The sequence below is a fragment of the Hippopotamus amphibius genome, chromosome 4 (assembly GCF_030028045.1).
Source record: "Hippopotamus amphibius kiboko isolate mHipAmp2 chromosome 4, mHipAmp2.hap2, whole genome shotgun sequence".
Lineage (NCBI taxonomy): Eukaryota > Metazoa > Chordata > Mammalia > Artiodactyla > Hippopotamidae > Hippopotamus > Hippopotamus amphibius.
The window spans coordinates 148,914,932-148,935,237 of NC_080189.1; the positions used below are offsets into that span (position 1 = coordinate 148,914,932).

The 20,306-nt window shown below is 41.3% G+C and overlaps 1 protein-coding gene across 2 annotated transcripts in view; it reads left to right on the plus strand.

Annotated features, from left to right (window-relative positions):
- SYT16 (synaptotagmin 16) overlaps positions 1-19,844 on the plus strand; it is a 100,833-nt gene extending 80,989 nt beyond the window's left edge. For both annotated transcript variants that reach the window (XM_057733789.1, XM_057733790.1), the window contains 3 exons: positions 1,972-2,412; positions 5,330-5,519; positions 19,531-19,844. In XM_057733789.1, coding sequence (XP_057589772.1) covers positions 1,972-2,412; positions 5,330-5,519; positions 19,531-19,844 — 945 coding nt within the window. The remainder of the gene's footprint in view (positions 1-1,971; positions 2,413-5,329; positions 5,520-19,530) is intronic.
- The last annotated feature ends 462 nt before the right edge of the window (positions 19,845-20,306 follow it).

Consider the following 20,306-nt stretch of genomic DNA (forward strand, 5'->3'; position numbering starts at 1 on the left):
CCTTGCGCAGGAGGGAGGGAAGACTTTGTTGTTGGGTTGTGCCAGGCAGAAGCCGCTTAGAGCCCAGACGGCCTGTAGGGGAAGATGGAACAAGAGAGGAGGCCAGGAAGGGCTGAAGTGCATAAGAGTGGGCTTTTACAGTCCATAAAGGGTTTACTGTGGTACCTGGCATAAGCGAGGGCTTAGTGGTTGTTAGCTGCTATTACTTATGGTCCAACAAGCAATATAGAGATGATCAAAGGTAGGCTAAATTAGATGGGAGTTTTCACAGAAGACTGTGACTTGATTTTTGAGTTGGCCTAACTCCTTGGAGACTTGCTTCTAATATTATATCTACACTCGTCAGTTGTATTCAAAAGTCTCTATAGCAACCACTTTTATCACTTGAAACTAAGTACCTCTGAATAGAAACACTCACACATGAGTGCATGCTCAGAGGAAAGGATGTAAAAAGCTTCCCTTATTTTGCAAGAAGCCTAAATTTTCTTGGTAGACTAATGTGAATCTTAGATGAGAGGGCAATTATTAGATGTCTACTATGTGTCAAGTCCTTTAATTTTCATAACAACCCTATGAAGTAGGTATCATCCTCCCTTTACTGTTGAGGAAAACAGAAAGTGAGAAGGATTAAATAATTTGCCCAATGTTCTAAAGATCGCAAGTGGTGGACCTGGGATTCCTAAGGATGTCTCATTCCAGAGAATCCTGCACTTTCACCTGGACTCTGTGGGAAAGTTTTGTTGATGAACATGCATTTTTGAGGTGTATTATTATAAAGATAAAGAGGTCTTTGAATTAGCAAAGTGGGTGTTCAATTACACAAAGAAGAACTGCTTCTGATTTATGGTAAGAATCAGACCACAGTTTAGTTATGAGTAAGAGGTATGTGTTCAGAGGAAAAAAATCAAATTATGTTGACGTTAGGAGTACTTTGTTAGAGGGTGGTTCATTACAGTAAAGGTAGTCCAGCTCAGTTTTCTCAGTGAGGTCATTGGATCTGACTGGCTGAGGTGAATTGCCATCTAAGAAGGATATTTCATAATGAGCGGCTGTGTTTGAAAATAAGTAGCATCATCCAGTGATGGGAATAGATATGTATGGAGGCTGGTCTCAGCCGGGTATTTTTCCACATCTGTTAAAACCTCACAACGACACCGTATCAAGGAGGCACCTTAATGCTCATTTTTCAGCTGGAGTACAGAGAAGTTGGCCCGTTTGGCTAGGGCCGAAAAGCTAGTTCATGGTAGAGTTATGATTTCAACCCAGTCGTCAAGCCCAGTGTTGCTGTTTGCTAAATGGCTACTGGAGATACCTTCCTAAACCCTTGCTACCCTAAGAGTGATTTGAGGCCAGCCGAGACGTCCTTGTGGCCTGAGAAACGCAGGCTCTCAGGCCTGACCCCAGTCCTACTGAATCAGAATTCCCAGGTGATTCACATCCACTGGAATGTTTGAGAAGCTCTGCCCTAAACCTTTTCTGCCATGTAGGTTGAAAATCTACTAAAGGATCACCTGTCTGTGACTCCCACTAGGATCCTCCCCTGCAGGAGGTCTGGCTCAGAGGGCACAGGCCCAGGCTGAGCCATTTTTCCTGGGGACTCGAGGAAGTTACCTTTCAGCAATTGCATAATTGACTGGTTTTAGACTTACTATCTCAGTTGGTTTCAATGATAGTGGTCAATTGTGCTTTTTTTTTGAGAGGCACTGTATAGGAAAGCACTTTGCAAAATATAAAAGCTTTGTTCATTTGTTCCAAAAGCAACCATGAAGGCTCACCATATGCCTGGTGCTGTACCCTCAAAGAATTCACAGTCCGGTGGAGAAAGAGACCAGAAAGCAGACCTTTCTAATGTATAGGGCTATATGTAACAGTACAGAAGTATGAGGTTCTGAAGGAGCACAGAGGATCACTACCTTTCCAAGATGGGTTAGGCATTGTTCCATTCCTAATCTTTCCCTCTGTCTGCAACAGGAACAGGACGGGACCAATTTTCAAGTGCCATCTGGGGTCCCAGAGCCCATCTCAAAATGTGGTGACCTGGATGTCGTCTTTGAATATAGAGCTGCCAGCCAGAAGCTCACAGTGACCATCGTAAGAGCACAAGGCCTCCCGGATAAGGACCGAAGTGGCGTCAACTCCTGGCAAGTGCATGTCGTGCTGCTGCCCAGTAAGAAACAGAGGGGCAGGACAAGCATAGAGAGAGGGCCCAACCCCATCTTCAAGGAGAAAGTCACCTTCGCCAGGCTGGAGCCCAGAGATGTGGCTGCCTGTGCTGTCCGCTTCCGCCTGTACGCTGCCCGCAAGATGACCCGGGAGAGAATGATGGGAGAGAGACTCTTCTATCTCAGCCACCTGCACCAGGAAGGGGAAATGAAAGTGACTCTGGTTCTGGAGCCAAGAAGTAATATCAGTGTGAGTATGTTAAATGGTGCTGCTAATGACACGCTATGTTTGAGGATCTGGAATTGTCAGCCCTTGATTTAGTACATTCAGCCTGTGAATTCAGACACCTTAATTTAATTTTCCATTTGGCTCTCCTCATCCTTATAAGCCATGATTTGTACTTCATGGTACAATGGATTTTTTTTTTTTTTTTTTTTTTGGTGCCCATAGTCCCAATAACCTGATGGATATATTCCCTGTCCATTTCAGGAAATGACAGTAGCAGTGTGAAGGAGGGCACAGGGAAACCCGGAGAGCTTTTTTGGCCTTGTCATTAGCTGATGAGTGGTCTTACAACACATCCCCCTGCCCTGACCCCAGCAGTATGCATCATAATGCGTCTCAGAGGTGATGGGACTTTCAAGGTGAAGTCCTTAACAAGTGGGCCTGCGTAGGCTGCAAAGCAGCCCTGAACTCCAGTGACTTCTAAGACCTTCCATTTATATGACCGGGCTTCTCCCATGTGCCCCATCCCCTGTGTCCCTCAGATTTCAAAATAATACAGGACAGCTTTTATGTCTACAAGATGAGGAACCCACTCTTGCCCTGGATTATATGTCCTCTAGTGTGAGGATCTCCTTTTAAAAATTACATAAAAGATCAGGTAGCTATCTTGGGCTATTGGAGCTCATCCATTCCAAAATGTTTGCTGAGTACCAACTGTATGTCAAGTGCCATATAGGCAGAGGGATTGCAGGAAAGAGTAAAGCAGGTGATGCCATCACGGAGCTGACAATCTGGTGGAGGAGGGCGACAGAAGACAAACCGGGGTAGGCAAAGAGAGAGTGCAGAGGCTGCTGCTTCTTTAGAAGGGTCAGCGAAAGGGTCTTTCAGGTGGTGATACAACAAGGAACTCAGGGAACTGAGGGAGCCAGGCTGAGTGCTGTGTGGAGGACAGGGATTCCAGACAGAGGGGCTGGCATATGCAGACATCAGGAGGGGGGGAGGAGCTTGATTTGTCTGTGGAAAAGGAAAGGAGCCAGAAAGTCCAGAATGTGTTGATGGGAGATCCAACCACTTACATTTTTAATAGATGTCTCAAAATTCATATCTCCAGAGTCAAAATCCTGATTTTTGCCTAACTAAATCTATTTTACCTGCAGTCTTCCCATCTTGGCTAAAGGCAATCCCATGCTTTTAATTGCTCAAGTCAAAAACCTTAAAAGTCGCTTGTGACTTCTCTCCTTCCCACCTGAAATCTTACTGGCTGTATCTTGAAAATCCAACCAGAGCCTGACTCTGAGCCGGATTATTGAAATGGCCTCCTAGTTACCTCCCTGCTTCTGCCTTTCCCCCCATAGACTATTCCCAACACAGGGGCCAGAAGGAGCCTTTTAAAACATAAGCCAGATCATGTCTCATCTTTGTTCAAATCCCTCTTTTTTCTTAAGCTCTTAGTAGAGTGTATCTGAAAGCCTGGGAAACAGAAGCCACAGGAGGTCAGGGGAATCCTGCCCCGTAGAGCACAGGGATAGGTATGATCACGCCCCTGTGCTCTGTGCCAGCCCTGTGCTCTGTGCTGGGGGCACAGAGTTGAGTGGGGGAAATGAGCTGGCATGAAAGAACCTTGAAGGTAAAAATTCTCCCATTCACCAGTTACTTGTTAAGCGTGATTATAGGCTAAACATGGGCTATGCACTGTGGACTGAGGGATTTATAAGGTTAAGAATTCGAAGGGAGAGGCAAGCTGTGCAGTGACAGGTGCCCAGTGGACACTTCTGCACAAGCCCAGGGGTGGGCGTGGCCCTCGCCCCAAACTAAGCAAATATTTCATTTGGGTTATCACTATCCAGACAGCAGGGGCTATATGGCATCTAGCAAACCGCCTAGCCCTGTACTTTACAGATTGTGTTCCACGAGAGCCTGCATGGGCTCTGCAGGGATGCCCATGGCTTAGTAAACAGGGTAGTTTCCTAAGTGATGAAGAATATTTAGTTTCTTTCAATGCATTTATTTATTGGGGTTCCTGATAAGGCGTTTTAGGAAATGGTTTCAGATGTTGAGAAGAAAGGTTTGAGCAGAGTCCGATGCACTTGTTTCTGATGGAGGAGGCAGTAGCTCCGGGAGGCTGGCTGTCCTGTCCCACGGGGCCCATTCCCACCCGTGCTTCTCGAGTGAGAGTCCATGTCCTCATCTCCTTTGCTCTCCTCCTCCCAACGTGTCTGGTGCACAGAGGCAGGTGCTTGGGAGAAGCACATGCGTGCATACATGACAGACAGTGTGGGCTCCCTGGGTACCTGCAAGGTCTCTAAGATGCACAGCTGATGTGTCAGCTTCCTTATTAAACAGTTATATAGTGCTCGTTTTCAACATAATTCATTTCCATGAGAAGAAAAAAATGTAGCATCTGCCATATTCCTGATGACCTTAAAAAGCAGCACCAGGGGCCAAATGTTTCATGGGGTGGTGGACGGCCGGTGGTCATTTCTTTTCTGGTGGAGGCAACACACCTCCTGTATCGCTACACTCCTCAAGAAGCTGCAGAGAACAGAGGGCACTCATGCCTGGAGTGGACGGGTTCCATAGAAACATTCGAGCACAAATTACACAGGAGGGAATTTGGGTCTATATTAAATGTCCTACTGGCTCTCCGTGTATCTTCCGGGGTTTGATTTACACTAGTAATAACATCTTTGTCTGTTTCGTCTTTAGAGAGGAAAGAGTGAATGGAGACAGCTCTTGAAGCGAGCATGTCAGTTAGTAATGCAGGGATCCCATCCAGGACTGCGCTCCCCAGGCCCTATTATCATTCACCCTGAGTGCACCCTTAGTAGTCTTTGGCAGCAGTGGAGATTGGGCCACAGTGTCACCGAACATAATATCGGCTTTCTGTGAGGGAGAGGCGCGCGGCCGGGGCCAATGGAGCCTTTGTTGTTCTTCCCTCCAGAGTGGAGAGTCTCCGCTCAGCCCATCTGCAGTTTCTCACAGTGATAGTGCTTCATCCACGCAGTCGCTGTCGCATGGAGGGGCGCCAGAGCTGTTGGTGGGGCTGTCATACAGTGCCACAACGGGGCGATTATCCGTGGAGATGATCAAAGGCAGCCATTTCCGAAACCTCGCTGTTAACAGAGCGCCTGGTAAGTTTGTGCCTGTACCCCCGGCTCTGGTCCTCCCAGAGGCAGGAAGAAGGCTGTGTCTGCTTCCATGTCAGTTCTTTAACTTTTACAATAAAAATGATCTTGGTATGACTTAGACACGTTTTTACCAAGTGATATCTCTGGATTTTTCAAATGCCTCTCTGTTTAATTAGATTGAAGTCTTCTTCAATACGTGGATGCATCTTGATGCAAAATAGGCTGGCCTCTGTGTGTGTGTTGTTAAAGGGGAAAGAAGGAAGTCTTTTCAGCAACATAAGGTGTATGGACAATTAAAATCTGCTAATAGGTCCCAGGCCCTCACATACCTTTAAAGAGACAGAGCTCAGTCTTTAGAGCCAGGCAGTTCTGGAATCTAATTCCAGCTCTACTCATTTACCTGCTAGCTTTGCTCTGATCCTATACAGTTTACCTCTCTTTTCTGAATCTCAGAAGACTCATCTGGAGCAAAGGAATATTAATAGTACCTTCCTCATGGGTTGTTTTGGGGTTTAGGTAAAATGATTTATGTAGAACACTCAGCGCCTGATGCACAGCAAGTGTTCAAGAAATGTGAGTGGTTATGTTGATGGCGGAGGAGGTAGAGCAGGAAGATGTGGGGTAATCCAGGCCTGACTCACCAGGGGAGCTTCTGAGATCACCCGGGGAAAGAGCAGCTCAAGACATACTGCCATAGCTGCTGTCCAGGGCTCAGGAAGCCAGAATAAAAATGCTGCTGCTACCAGTTTCCCACATTGCCTCTCAGTACCCAAGAAGCTGGAGACTGAACTTTGGAATAATGCCACTAAAAAATCAGCTCACCTTTAATGATCTTGCTTATCAGCAGAAACAGCTTAAGAAAGGGTGGGAGGATGGTATTTGCCTCACTTCTGCCTTCTGGATCTCATGCAAGTACTTCTAATTAGAGGAACCTAATTTATATCTAGAATTATAGCTGCAAGAGAGTCTGGAAAATGCAGTTGAAATTCCAGCCTTTTGAGTCCAAGAAGGTAAAGTAGAAGTGGGTAGAGTGGAGCATAGGTGAGCCTGTCCACCACAGGCAGCTGAATCTTACTGAAATAAGGATGAAGTCAGTAACAACATGATAGGCCGTAAGAGGCAATGGACTCTGGCCTCACATGTCTGCATCAGGTGAAGAGCCAGCTGAGCTGGAATAAAAAACGTCAGCTCCTATAACCAAATCTGGGCTCTTACTCTTTTTAATCTTTAACTGTGCTGCCACCCATAATGTCTCTGTTCTGTAGTATCTTGTTAGGGAGTCTGTATTAAAGCCATTAAAGTTAGTAAGGAAAGCCCAGCACTCTGGATAACAGAAGAGACCAGGCTGATGCTCAGAATCAGGTAAGAGCTATTTAAAATCTATAATAGGTGTTGATTATTAATTGCATGGCTAGACTCTCTTTTCTAGATATAGCTTTTTAAAAAAAAATAGCTCTGGATATACTAAAGATCTCGATTTACTACTTTCCCTGCGGAGCTTTTGCTGATCTCTTTCACGGGATCTTGAGATTTGGTGAAATCTAAACAATTTTGGGGGAAGAGCATGGTGCAGCTGCAGAGAAGGATGGGGAGGTGGATCACAAAATCACAGCCTATTCCAGTCCATGCTGGGAGGCTTTAATTTGCTTTCCGGCTGATACCAGGCAATATAGGGGAAAAGGACAGCATGGTGGCTAAGAAAGCATCAACTGGAGTGCACCAAACTAAGGTCTTTGTCACTTAGTAGGTGTGAGTTACTATACTTTTTTTGACTTTGTTTCCTCATCTGTAAAATGGGCTCATAATAATATATACTTTCTAGGTAAGATTACTACATATAAAGCTGTGATGTTGAGAATGGTGCTCGTGTATCTTCATACATTTCTATATAAAAGAAAATATGCCAAAAAGGAAACTCTTATGACAAATCTTTAAAACTGAGTAGGAAAAAAAGGCAAGTCCTCATTTTGGAATTGATTTCATTCCAGAAGTTTGTTAGTTTGGCATTTACTACATGATTTTTCTTAGAATAGTGCTGCAGTTTAACTGAAAATATAACTGACATGCTGCATCTTTGTGACCAAAGTAATAGAAGACAATGTTGCCGTGATGCTATTAATTAAAGCAGAAGCTCAATAGTGAAGACAAAAGTGTTTTGTTTACATAGAATGCTGGTACTTGAGGAAAAGCCAGTTTAATCAGGAGGGGTTGAGAAAGTAGAAGCTTCTTTTGTGGAGATTCTGAAAGGGACCTCTTGGAACTTTCAGGGGCTTGAGATGTTGATGATATTTGTCCTGCATTATGTCTCACTTCACTACGCCACTAGCAGGCCTTTGGCAGTCTTCAGGCAAGCTTAGGATACAGTTTTAGTTGCCATATGGAAGAGAATAAGAGAGAAAGGATGAGGGAACAAGAGTTTTATGAGGTAACTGAGCAATGTTGAAAGAAAGAGGGGGTGAAGGGGAGATGATGCAAGTTGGGAGATGAATGGGCCTGAAGTGGGGAGTGGGGGAGGGAGACTGCGAAGTGCACTCATCTCCTTGGTGAAAGTGGAAGGAGGGCGGGGGAGCCTTAGAGCTGCCTGCCAGGGGAGGGGCACAGGTAGAAATGTGTGGGAGGGTCACAAATCCTGTGCTTGGGACCCTTAGTTCAGAGGCAGTGACGTCCTCTGCAGAAAGGGGACATCAATCTTGCCTTGCAGGGTGGCTATGATTATGTGAAGAATGGTTCTTAGGGAGGCCTGAAGGTAAAGAGGTAGAGCCTGAGGCATGGGAACTTCTATTCTCTAGAATATTGAAGGTGCTAAATCTTAGTGGAAAGAGACAAAAGCTGGGATTTAGAAGTGAGAATCTTTTGCATCAAAATATATCATGAACCAAAAGATAACTTTGAACTTGACAACTTGATCCAGCTCGATGACTATTCTGATATTTTAAACTTTTCTTTCTAAGCAAGATAGAGGAGAGGTGGACAAATAATAGATGGAGTTCCTCTTCTCTTTTAGGGTCTTAGAAGAAATAAACCAATGAGATGTAAGCTCCTCTCCTCAGATTTCTGAGGAAAATCCTTGGGGGAGAAGGCTCAGTGAGAGGCATGTTTTGCTCAGATGGGCAGGAGCTGGTGTCAGCATTCTTAGAGCCACTCCCTACCCCACAATGGTTAAAACTAGAAAGGCTGATTCCCTCAAGTGTTGGTGAGGCTGTGGAGAATACATTCTTGGTGAGAGTGTAAAACAGAATAACAGCTTTGGGAAAAGGCTTGGTAGTTTCTTATATAAATAAACATGCACTGAAAATCCAGCAGTTCCATTCTTAGGCATTTACCCATAAGTTTAAAAAAAAGGCCAGGCACAAAAATGTTTGTAGCAGCTTTATTGATAGTATGTAACAATTGCAAAGAGCCCTTCTATCCTCATGAATGAATAAACAAATTAAGATACATTTCTATAGTGGAATACTATTCAGCAATAAAAAAGGAATAAAATTAACTGAGGCATTTGGCAACTTGGAGGAATCTCAAAAACATACTGAGTACTTACTGCATGATTCCGTTCATATGAAGTTCTAAAACAGGCAAAACTTACATATAGTGAAAAAAAGCAGAGGAGTGGTTGCTTCAGGATTGGTGTTGGTATCAGGATGGGTTGGGCATGGACATGAAGGAATATTCTGGAGTGATGGACATATTCTATATTTTGATAGGGGTTGGGTTAAATGGATGTATGCATTTGTTAAAACTTACTGAATGGTACTAAGCTTTGTGCATTTCACTACATGTGAATTTTACCTTATAACAGAAAAGAACCATGAATTATTGAACTCTAGTTAATGAAACACACGCTGTAATGTTTAGAGGTAAAGAACAATGATGGGTACAGCTATGATGGGCTTGGATAGATAGATGCACAGATATGTGAGAAAGCAAATTCTGTTATCTCAGTCTATGATGACAAAAATACTGTAGGTTGGGTGGCTTAGACAACAGAAATTTATTTCTCACAGTTCTGGAGGCTGGGAAGTCTGAGATTAAGGTGCCAGCTGATTTAGTTCCTGGTGAGAACCTTATTCCTGGTTTGCAGACAGACATCTTGCTGTATCTTCACATGGTGGAAAGAGAAAACATCTCTCTCCTGTCTCTTCTTATAAGGGCACAGATCCCATTCATGAGGGCTCCACCCTCATGACCTAATTATCTCCCAAAGATCCCAAGTTTAAATACCATCACTTTGGGGATTAGGGCTTCAACATATGAATTTTGGGAGGACACATACATTCAGTCCATAACATAAATGGAGCAAAATATAACAATTGAAGAATCTAGGTGATGAGTATATGGGTATCCACTGTATAATTATTTTAAATTTTCAACATATTTGAAAATTTGTTATAATGGGCATAAAAAGCTGGTCTGGTCTGGAATAGACATTAGCTGGGCCAGGTGGATAAAAATAAAAAAAAGAGTCTAGCCATTGATAGGGGCTACTGTGGTGGGCATTACATTGTTTTTAAAATTATGTTGACATCTCAAGGTCCAACCTCATTCCCTTGACTCAATTTTGGACAGACTAGACAGGGTACCAAGCAAATGGACCTGAGGGCATCTTCTATAGCATCCTCCATAAACCACATCCATCCCAAGACAAAGTATGTGGTTGGCATTTCTTTATTTCTAACTTTAACCTTTTCTCTATTCATTACACAGATAGAGAGAGAGAGATTATTTTGATCCCCCCCTCCCCTCCTTCTTTCCTTTCATTCTGGTGAAAGTGCCCATATTATAAAAATTTAAATATGTACATATATTTTTCAAATCATAGGTGGGCTAGGGAAGATAAAGCAGGCTATTTGAAAATTACTGACTATTCCATAGAACCTATTCAGAAACAATATATAAACAAGTTAACAAAATGAACTAATCTTAGCTCAAGTCAGGTAACAGTGTGCCAAGAACCATTCCAGGCACTTTCAAGGTAAAATCTCACTTAGTACATGTGGTCAGTGTTGCCATTATTGCTTTTAAGATGATACAGGCTAGTCTACAAATCTGATGGCAAGAGATAATCTCCACATCCGTACATGGGAGATGGTCCAGGTGAAAAAGCCTCTTAGAGTGCTTGCTAGACATTTGAAGTCATGATACGCATTTACAGAACTTTTGAGAAAGTTGCCAGTGAGAATTAGAAACATTTGATTAGCTTTTGAATTTGGCTTCATGGGAAAGCAATTCATTAACAATTTAGCAGCTCTGTTCTGGTCTTTTCCTGGGCTTGCCATCCAATTACTGCTTGGCCTCGACATTTGATTTAACCTCTCTGAATTTCATTTCCTTCCCTATTAAATAAGGTTAACAAGCTAATGTTACTGATACAAGTCTACTTTAAAAAAAAATGTTAGCTATTCTGTTGGCAGATTCTCTTTCTCCATCCTTCTACAATGCATTACTACATTGTGTAAATATACACACATATAATGGTCCTTGTCAAAAACTATCATTAAGATGTCCCCTCCAGTTAAAAACAACAAGTTCCCCAGCCTCTCAGCGTGTACATGATTAGCCACATGTGATAATTACAGCCCAAATGATAATACTTACAGCAGCAGCATATTAACCTTGTTAGGCACTCAATAGCAGAGACTAGAGGAAGGAAAAACAAAAAAGCAAATCAAGCTGGCTGGTGTTTAGTGTGAAGAACAAGTGGGATGCAGGGGGTACATGCTACAAGTGAAAGGCAGGGAAAAAAGGACTACAGAGAAATGAACAGATATAGGACATAACCAGCTTCTTTTAAAATTCTGATCCAGTTTTCAGCTAGGTATAGTGAGTACTTATTAATAGCCATTATGTGCTTAGAATTAAGGCCAATTCATACAAAGATTTATACGTGCCAATGTTATTGATTGCATATGTGATATTTCTATATGTACATCATCTCATTTAATTCTCACAGCAATATCAAATTAGAAAATCTGAAAAGCAACAGGGGAGAAAATACAGTTACCATGGTATGTGAATTGTATCTCAATAAAGCTGCTTAAAAAAAAACACAGAAGAATGTCTGCAGAAGAATGACAGACTGAGGACGGGCTAATTAACAGCAATGATAGAAGCCTGAGGACAAGGGGAGAATATCATTAAAGGCTTGAGAAAGAAATACTCTGAACCTACTATTCTCTTCGAGTGAAAGAAGAATAAAGATCTTTTTCACAAGATTTGAAAGGGTTTATCACTGGAAGAGCTACTAGCTGATATTACTTCAGGGGGAAAGACATCGAACTTAGAAGGAAGTAGTGAAGTGCAAGAAAGGAAAAGGAAAACAAGAACAAAAAGGTCAACATGTAGGTAAAGTAAGCATGTATAGACTACATAAAGTAGAAACAGCAACAGCAGGGAACTGCCTAATGCTGGGCCTACAGCAACGATGCGGAAATGAAATTCCAGGCAGGAATAACACGAAGGATGTGGAGGGGAGATGGAAATCAAAGAATTCTAAGGCACTTATGTTACTTAAAAAGAGGGTGAAGGTAATGATTCAATTTAGACATTAAATCAAGTGTACATGTTAAAATTTTAATCCAACTTTCAAACCAGTAGAGACTAAATCAGAATAAAGAAAATTCAGTTAATCCAATAGAAAGCAAAAAGATATCTAAAAGCCTAGATAATGCAGAATAGATAGCACAAACCAAAACAATAAAAATAAATCAAAATAAATCAATGACCATAATAAATGTAAAGGAACTAAAACTGCTATGTAAAAGATAGATAGAACATTAGATTAATATTGACTTGGCCAAAAAGTTTGTTTGGGTTGTTCTGTAACATATTCCATAATATCTTGTTGGCCAACCCAATATTTCTCTTCCTCCCAATCTCTCCCTGTCCCCCTTCTCATATCCTCTCACATATACTACAGTTTATATTGGGCCCACCTAGCCTCATAATGTATATGAAAGAAATACTAATTACCAACAAATTGGGCTTAGTTTGGGAATGCAAGAATGACTTACTATTAGGAAAATCTAGTGTAGTTCACCATACTAACTGATATATGAGAAAACCTGATCATGTCAATAGTTGCAAAAGCTCTTGATAAAATGCAGTCTCCATTATTGATAAAAATAACTCATAGCAGAGGAATAATAGAAGGGTTATTAGTATAGCCTAGGCAATGATGCAGTAACAAACTCTGCAAAGTTTGTGGCTTAACACAGCAAAGGTTTATTTCTCCCTTGCATCACAGCCCAAAGTAAGGTGGGGCCTATCCTCTAAGCTGTGACTAAGGCATACAGGTTCTTCCCATTTAATGAGGTGATAATATTATATTCAAAATGTGACCTGCTTTGTTGTCATGGAAGGGGAAGAGACGGGGAGTGGTTGCCTATAGCTGTGATTGAAGGTAATATTTATCATTTCTCTTATTCTGTTATTCAAAACTCAGTCACATGGTTCAGTCAACTCAAGTCTGGTGTGAAGCCTACATCCTTAATTTAATCCTTAAACTGAGTCACTATCACATTATTCACCTGAGAAGGTTTACTGGGCTTTTGTTGTTTGAAGCCTTTTAAAATCTGTCTCAACTGTCTGGAGGTCTGGAAGAAAGGAACTTTTCCAACCACTGAAAGGTCTGAATTTCAGGATTCTATCGTTTTCCTTGCACATCGGTCAGTTCTTTCCCAAGCTTACTTTTCACCTTTCCCCAGCCCCCAAATGAGGCCAGTACTGAATACGCACTTCTAACATTCTGTTTTTCAATGTTTCCTTAGAGCTACACACATCAGGCATATGGTCTTCCTTCCAAGTCGTAGAGACGACGGTTTTACCATCACAGCATATGGATTATAGATTTCCACTATTCTAGCCTCTGATGTTAGTTTCTCCATCACCTGGCACCCAATGTTTAGGCCAGTGGTCATTCTTAGGTTTTTATTTTGGTAACATTCTAGTTCAGATTACCAACGACTACGTCAGTCAGGTTTTGTCAGGAAAACACAAAATACTCTAGATAGTTTGAGAGAGGAGTTGTTTCTGATAGGTGTTATGCATGGGAAGGCTGGTGAGTAAAGGTCAGGAAAGCTCTTTCCAGGAAATCCAGAAGTACAGGCATCACAGGAAAGATGCCAGTATGCTCTGAGCTGGGTGCACAAGAAAGGGATGATTTTCATAAGGATGTTTAAACACCATGGGTGAAAACCCTACTTTGCCATGTGCTTGCTAATGCCTGTACACATTCCTGCAACTGGATCTAGAGGGTTGTGGCTCCCCTTTCCTTCTACTTTCCAGTCTCATGCAAGCTGCTTTCGTTAGTGGAATCTAACTGCGATCTTACTGCAAGAGATTCAGGGGAATGTAATTTTAAGTTCGGTAAAGGAAAGAGCTTAGAAAGGTAGACATGGTATTACATATCAACAACTAGTATATGGTATGGAAGGGAACTTGCTTAACTTTTATAGTGGGCGTTTTACGAAAATACACACTAGCCATCACTCTTAATCCTGAAATCCCTTTAAAGTCAGGAATGAAATAAGGATTCCCACTAGCATCACTCTCACTCAACATTAAACTGGAAACTCAAGGCAATTCAGTAGAATAAGTAAAAGAAATAAAAAATGTAAAGCTTGAGAGGAGGAAACAAAACTGCATTATCTGTAGAAAATATGATTGTCTACATTAAAAGTACAAGAAAATCTACAAATTTAAACTAATAACGTTTTTTATGCAAAGCTGTTTTCTAATACATCAGGGACTGTTGGAAAGTAGAGTTTTAACCCATTGATATTTACAAATGTAACAGTACCTAGGGTACCAAAGGATAATATTAATAAGATGAGTAAGAAAATTATTTGTAAAATCACAATAAAAAAATCACAATACTTTTTGAAAGACACACTCCAACTAAATGGATAAACCATGTTCATCGGTTAGAATAATCTATATTGTGAAAATAACAGCTTTCCCCAAATTAATCTATATATCCAATAAAACCCCAATAAAAATCCCCATAGATTTTTCTTAGTGTATTTTTCTTGACAAACTGATTCTCAAATTCATATGCCACAGCAGGGAGAAGATATTAGCAATAAAAATGACAGATTTTGTGTCTAGAATTTATAAAGTGCCAGTAATCCACTCCTAGGTATGTATTAGAGAAATCCTCAAATATTGGTACAATGTAAAATATAGAAAAATGTTCATGGAAATCTTTTCAATTCTTGGTTATTATAAACAATTAAATGTCCATTAATTAAGATAACAAATAAGCAAATTGTGGTTTATTAATATACTGGAACATTATACAGCACTTAAATGAATCACAGGTGTATATATCAATATAGGTAATATACAAAATTTAATGCTGAATCCGGAAAAGGCAAGTTTTGGGAGGACACACAGTAAGATGTTAAATACTTTTTAAATGTGTAGAATACTGTTGAGTAGATTTTGGATATCTTTATTTACAGCTATTTGTATAGTGAAAGGCTAAAAACATACATGAAGATGATGAACTCCAAACCCAGGAGAGGAATTACCTTTAGTAAGAGAGGAAACCAATCCAAAAATGGGTTGAAGACCTAAATAGACATTTCTCGAAGGAAGACATACAGATTGCCAACAAACACATGAAACGATGCTCAACATCACTAATCATTAGAGAAATGGAAATCAAAACCACAATGAGGTATCACCTCACACTGGTCAGAATGGCCATCATCAAAAAATCTAGAAACAGTAAATGCTAGAGAGGGTGTGGAGAAAAGGGAGCCCTCCTACACTGTTGGTGGGAATGTAAATTGATACAGCTGCTATGGAAAGCAGTGTGGAGGTTCCTTAAAAAACAAAAAATAGAACCACCATATGACCCAGCAATCCCACTACTGATATACCCAGAGAAAACCATAATTCAAAAAGATACATGTACCACAATGTTCATTGCAGCATTATTTACAATAGCCAGGACATAGAAGCAACCTAAATGTCCATCGACAGATGAATGGATAGAGAAGATGTGGCACATATATATGATGGAATAGTATTCAGCCATAAAAAGTCATGAAATAGAGCTGTATGTAATGAGGTGGATGGACCTAGAGTGTATCATACAGAGTGAAGTAAGTCAGAAAGAGGAAAACAAATACTGCATGCTAATGCATATATATGGAATCTAGCAAAATGGTACTGATGAACCTAGTGGCAGGGCAGGAATAGAGATGCAGATGTGGGGAACAGACTTGAGGACACCACCGGAGAAAGGGGTGAGGGGAAGCTGGGACGTAGAGAGTAGCGTTGACATATACACACTGCCGGGTGTGAAGTGGATGGCTTGGGGGAAGCTGCTGCAGAGCGTGGTGTGATCAGCTTGATGCTTTGTGAGGACCTGGAAGGGTGGGATGGGGTGGTTGGGAGGGGGGCTCGGGAGGGGGGAGATATCAAAAAATCTAGAAACAGTAAATGCTAGAGAGGGTGTGGAGAAAAGGGAGCCCTCCTACACTGTTGGTGTGTACATATGGCCGGTTCACTTTGTTGTACAGCAGAAACCAGCACAATACTGTGAAGCAATTATACTCCAATAAAGATACAAACAAGCAAACAAAAACATACTTGAAGATGATGAACTCCAAACCCAGGAGAGGAATTACCTTTAGTGAGAGAGGAAACCAATTCAATTATAATATTTTATTTCCTAAAAATCAAACAAAAAGCAAAAAGGCCGATAGTAAATGCTAAATGTCACACGTCTGCATGCTGGGTACTTGGGTACGTGTAGTATTATGTTCTCTTATGTATATTGAAAATGTTTTATAATCATGAATGCATTAGAAGCTGAGGGGAGGTTAAATGACCAAATTCCTTTCCCTTGCCCAGAGAATCGTGATGCCTCACCCCCCACCCCCACCCTGAGGCTGAGTCTGTTATAATTGACAGACCATCATGCTACCCACGGGCAGGTGTTTTGTATGAGCTATGTAACTAACCATTGTGGTATTATATTGTTTCCTTGGAAAAGTGAATTCTGAGTCCCAAATGACATACTTTCGTGCCATGATACATTGGGGTACTGTTATAATTCTTTTGGTGCATGTGGTATCTTCTTTTATGGAGAAAGAGACAAGTGACCCGTAGAGCAGTTGACAGGCTGGGTCAGAAGAACAACAGCCAGGACTATCAAGGAATTGTGACCCATTCAGCCTCTTGATGATGATTTTGAGTTGCTAGAAGCACTGAGAGGTGTCTGAAGCATCAGCAGAAGATAAAATACCACTCAGTGGTGCTCTGCAGCAAGTATTATCAATTCCGAAGAATTAAAACAGAGCTCAGTTAAGTTACATATTTACTTGACCCTTTCTCTTCCATTCTGACTGGAGCTTATCAGAATAAGTCATTGAACCCCAAAAGACCCCAGCCTTACTCCCCACTATTCCTCACAAGTAGAATTTTCTGGGCATTGCCCTGGGTCGCTAAAAAGTAAGCACATTATTACTGCCAATAAAGGGTTCCCTTTTGAGCTGGAACAATCAGCAATATTTCTCTTCTTCTGGTCAGGTGTCCTCAAACTGGATTGTTTATAAAATTATTATTTCCCCCTCTTGTCATACATGTACAGTTCAGCTTCAGTGATGGTGCTTTGGTAGTAAATAGCCTTTCTTGTAATTAGAAAACCATCTTCTGATAGGATAAAGCTGGAAATTGCTCTCTTTGTGAAATGAGCAGGTCTTTGTTTGCAAGATTAATTCAATTCCCATAACTGGCAGCAGAATAGCTAGAGCAGTTCGGTGACTGGATTGAACTTTTCCTGCAGGAATCGTGTAGCTGTACAGATGCGGAAACACAAGTTCACTCCCCCATTGTCGGTTTTCTGACAGCTTTTTTCGTAGAGCAGTTTGAAGAGTGGAGAGCTCCATTTCTGAGACAGAGAAGTGTTTTCACACCTGAAGTGTAATTTCACACCTTGTGTTTCTCAGCAGATAAGTGCATAAAATAACACATCAAACCGGAATAGAAAAAGATCAACATAGAAAGAAAACTGCAGGTTGTAATTTGTTTCCCATCTTACAATGTTCTTGTAGAGAACAGTAAATTACAGAGATCTGGGTTTACACTTTAAAAAGTTTGACTGATTGTTAGGTGGGAAAGTGAGCAGTAAACACTAATCAGCATTTAGCCTGCACTGAACAGAATGTACAGAATGATAAAACTTGGGAAACACGGGAACATGTAGATTTTTTTTAAAGGATAGAATACACATAAATTAGTGGTAAAAATTGTAGTTAAGAGAAAGTCAAGAAATTGATAAATTAAGTGATTTTAATAAAAACAGAATTGGTTTAGGATATGATGTTCTTTGTAACTATCCATTCAAGAATTTTAGCAAAAGTAATAGACTATGTTAGTACTTACTGTCTATAAATGCCTAAACCTATGATGCTAGTCACTATCTCATGGCATTCTAGGGCAGGGGTTATAAACTGAGGGGTTTAGCTCCATTTTGCAAGTTTGAAAACTTAAGTCCAAAAGCAAAAAGAAAGTTAAGCCTCCTGGATGGTCACAAACATTCATTACAAAATATTTAATATTTATTGAGTGTCTACGGTATGTTAGGCATTCTGACAGGCGTGAGGGTACAGTGGTAAAGAGGGAAATCTCTCTTTCTCCCATCTGGGAACTGACAGTTTTGCAGACAAGTAAACAGGCAATGGAAATACTGGATAATAAGTGCTGGGAGAAGCTGAAACTAGATTTTGATGGAGCCCACAGATGGTCAGCGTGGGCGCAAGTGGTCAGCAAAGATTCCAGGATAAAGTGACATCCAGACTAAACTAATGAATAGAAGCCATGTGAAGGTAGATATCACCTGGGATATCAGGGCATGTATAGCTTACGCAGAAGTGCAAGGGAAAGAGAGCAGGGTGGGTTGGAGGGATGAAAGTAGTTCAGTGTAGTGGGGATGCAGTGTATAAAGGCAATGGTGGTGTACAATGAAATTGCATGATAAACTGGTCAGTGTATGTAGTCTATACCGAGAAATTTAGTTTTTATCCTGAGACTAGTGGGGTGTATTGAAGGTTTAGTCTTTGTTTATTAGTGAGATTGACACAACCAGATCTGCATTTTACAGAGATCCCTCTGACTATGGGATTGGGCAATCCAGTGACTGGAGATGAGTGAAGAAGCATGCAGTAATGCAAATGGGAAGTGTTGGTGACCTGAGCTGATGGTATACACTGAAAGTTCAGTGGCATTGGGATGGAAGGAAGTGGGTGGATTTGGGAACTGTTGAGAATATGGAATCAACAGAACTTGGTGATAGATTGGCTGGACTAGGGGTAAGGAAGCCAGTTGTGTCAAAAATGCCATCCTGAGTTCTAACTTGGATACTTGAGTGGATGATGCTACCATTCACAGAGTTGGGGAATACTAAAGCAGCACATTTTTAAGAGTTGGAGACAAGATGAGTGTGAGATGAGATTTCCACAAGAAGAAATGCGGTATTCAGTTGGATCTTGAGCTCGGGAGGGAAGTCTAAGCCAGAGATACAGAGATACAGATCTGGTAGTTGTCGTTGAGTGGATGAGATGGTCCAAAGAATATGTAAAGAATGAGAAGAGAAGAGACTCTGTAATCTAGGTATAAATAGTCCTTTGACAATGAAAAGAAAAGCGTAGAGCAAAATGTATACATGTAGTTACACAAATAAAATGTGGATGAAGAACTGTGCATGTCTGCAAATACTGTTGCACACGTGCCTGTGCATGTACACACCCCTACACGTATAGATAGGGCTTCTGATGAACATCAGCAAGGTGCCCCATGGTGGGCTGCATGACACATCAAGCATAATGGTAACGATCCCTTTCCTGAAGAGTTCATGTAAGATGTGTTAGTCCTACAGCAAGTACCAGGCCTAAAGATGCTGCTCAGTATGTTAAAAAGGAAAATGTACAGCCCATGTAGATTTTGCAATTAAACTAGCAAAATAGGAGGCACTGATGTTTTTTCATTTCCATTGTTTCTTCCTTAGATACGTACGGAAAGCTCTTTCTCCTCAATTCTGTGGGTCAAGAGATGTCCCGCTGCAAGACATCTGTCCGACGTGGTCAGCCCAATCCTGTCTATAAGGAGACCTTTGTTTTCCAGGTGGCCCTCTTTCAGCTCTCTGATGTCACATTGATGATTTCCGTGTATAACAGGCGTACCATGAAGCGTAAAGAGATGATTGGTTGGATTGCTCTGGGTCAAAATAGTAGTGGGGAGGAGGAGCGAGACCATTGGGAGGAAATGAAGGAGACCAAAGGGCAGCAGGTCTGCAGGTGGCACACTTTACTCGAATCCTAGGTTTGCCAAGAGGTGTTTGTGGGCTATACCCACCATGGTGACCTGTGTTTTGATTACTGATACCAACTCGGTGCTTGCTGGCAGGCTTTTTTTTTTTAAAGACAGGCTTTAAGGAAGGATTGGATTCTGCTAATCCCTAGAACATTTCGGGGGTGGGAGGATCTTTGGGGTTTCTCAAAGGTTTGATTTGGATTTAAATACTGTAGTTTTTATAATGCCTATATGTCCTGTCAAGTATACTTTATGGGAAATGTAGTTGAGACGAATAATCATGAGTTGATCTGTGTTAATAGGTGATTACATTTTGGTTTAGGCTATGGAATGAGGCTTCTCTGGCTGTCTCTGCTCTCTGAGATTGTAAGGGAGCTGTTAAAAGTTACTCTTTGTGACCACCTGTGTGTAGGAATCAGGATTTTTCTTAGTATGGTGCAAAACACTCCAAAATACAGAAATGAATCTGAT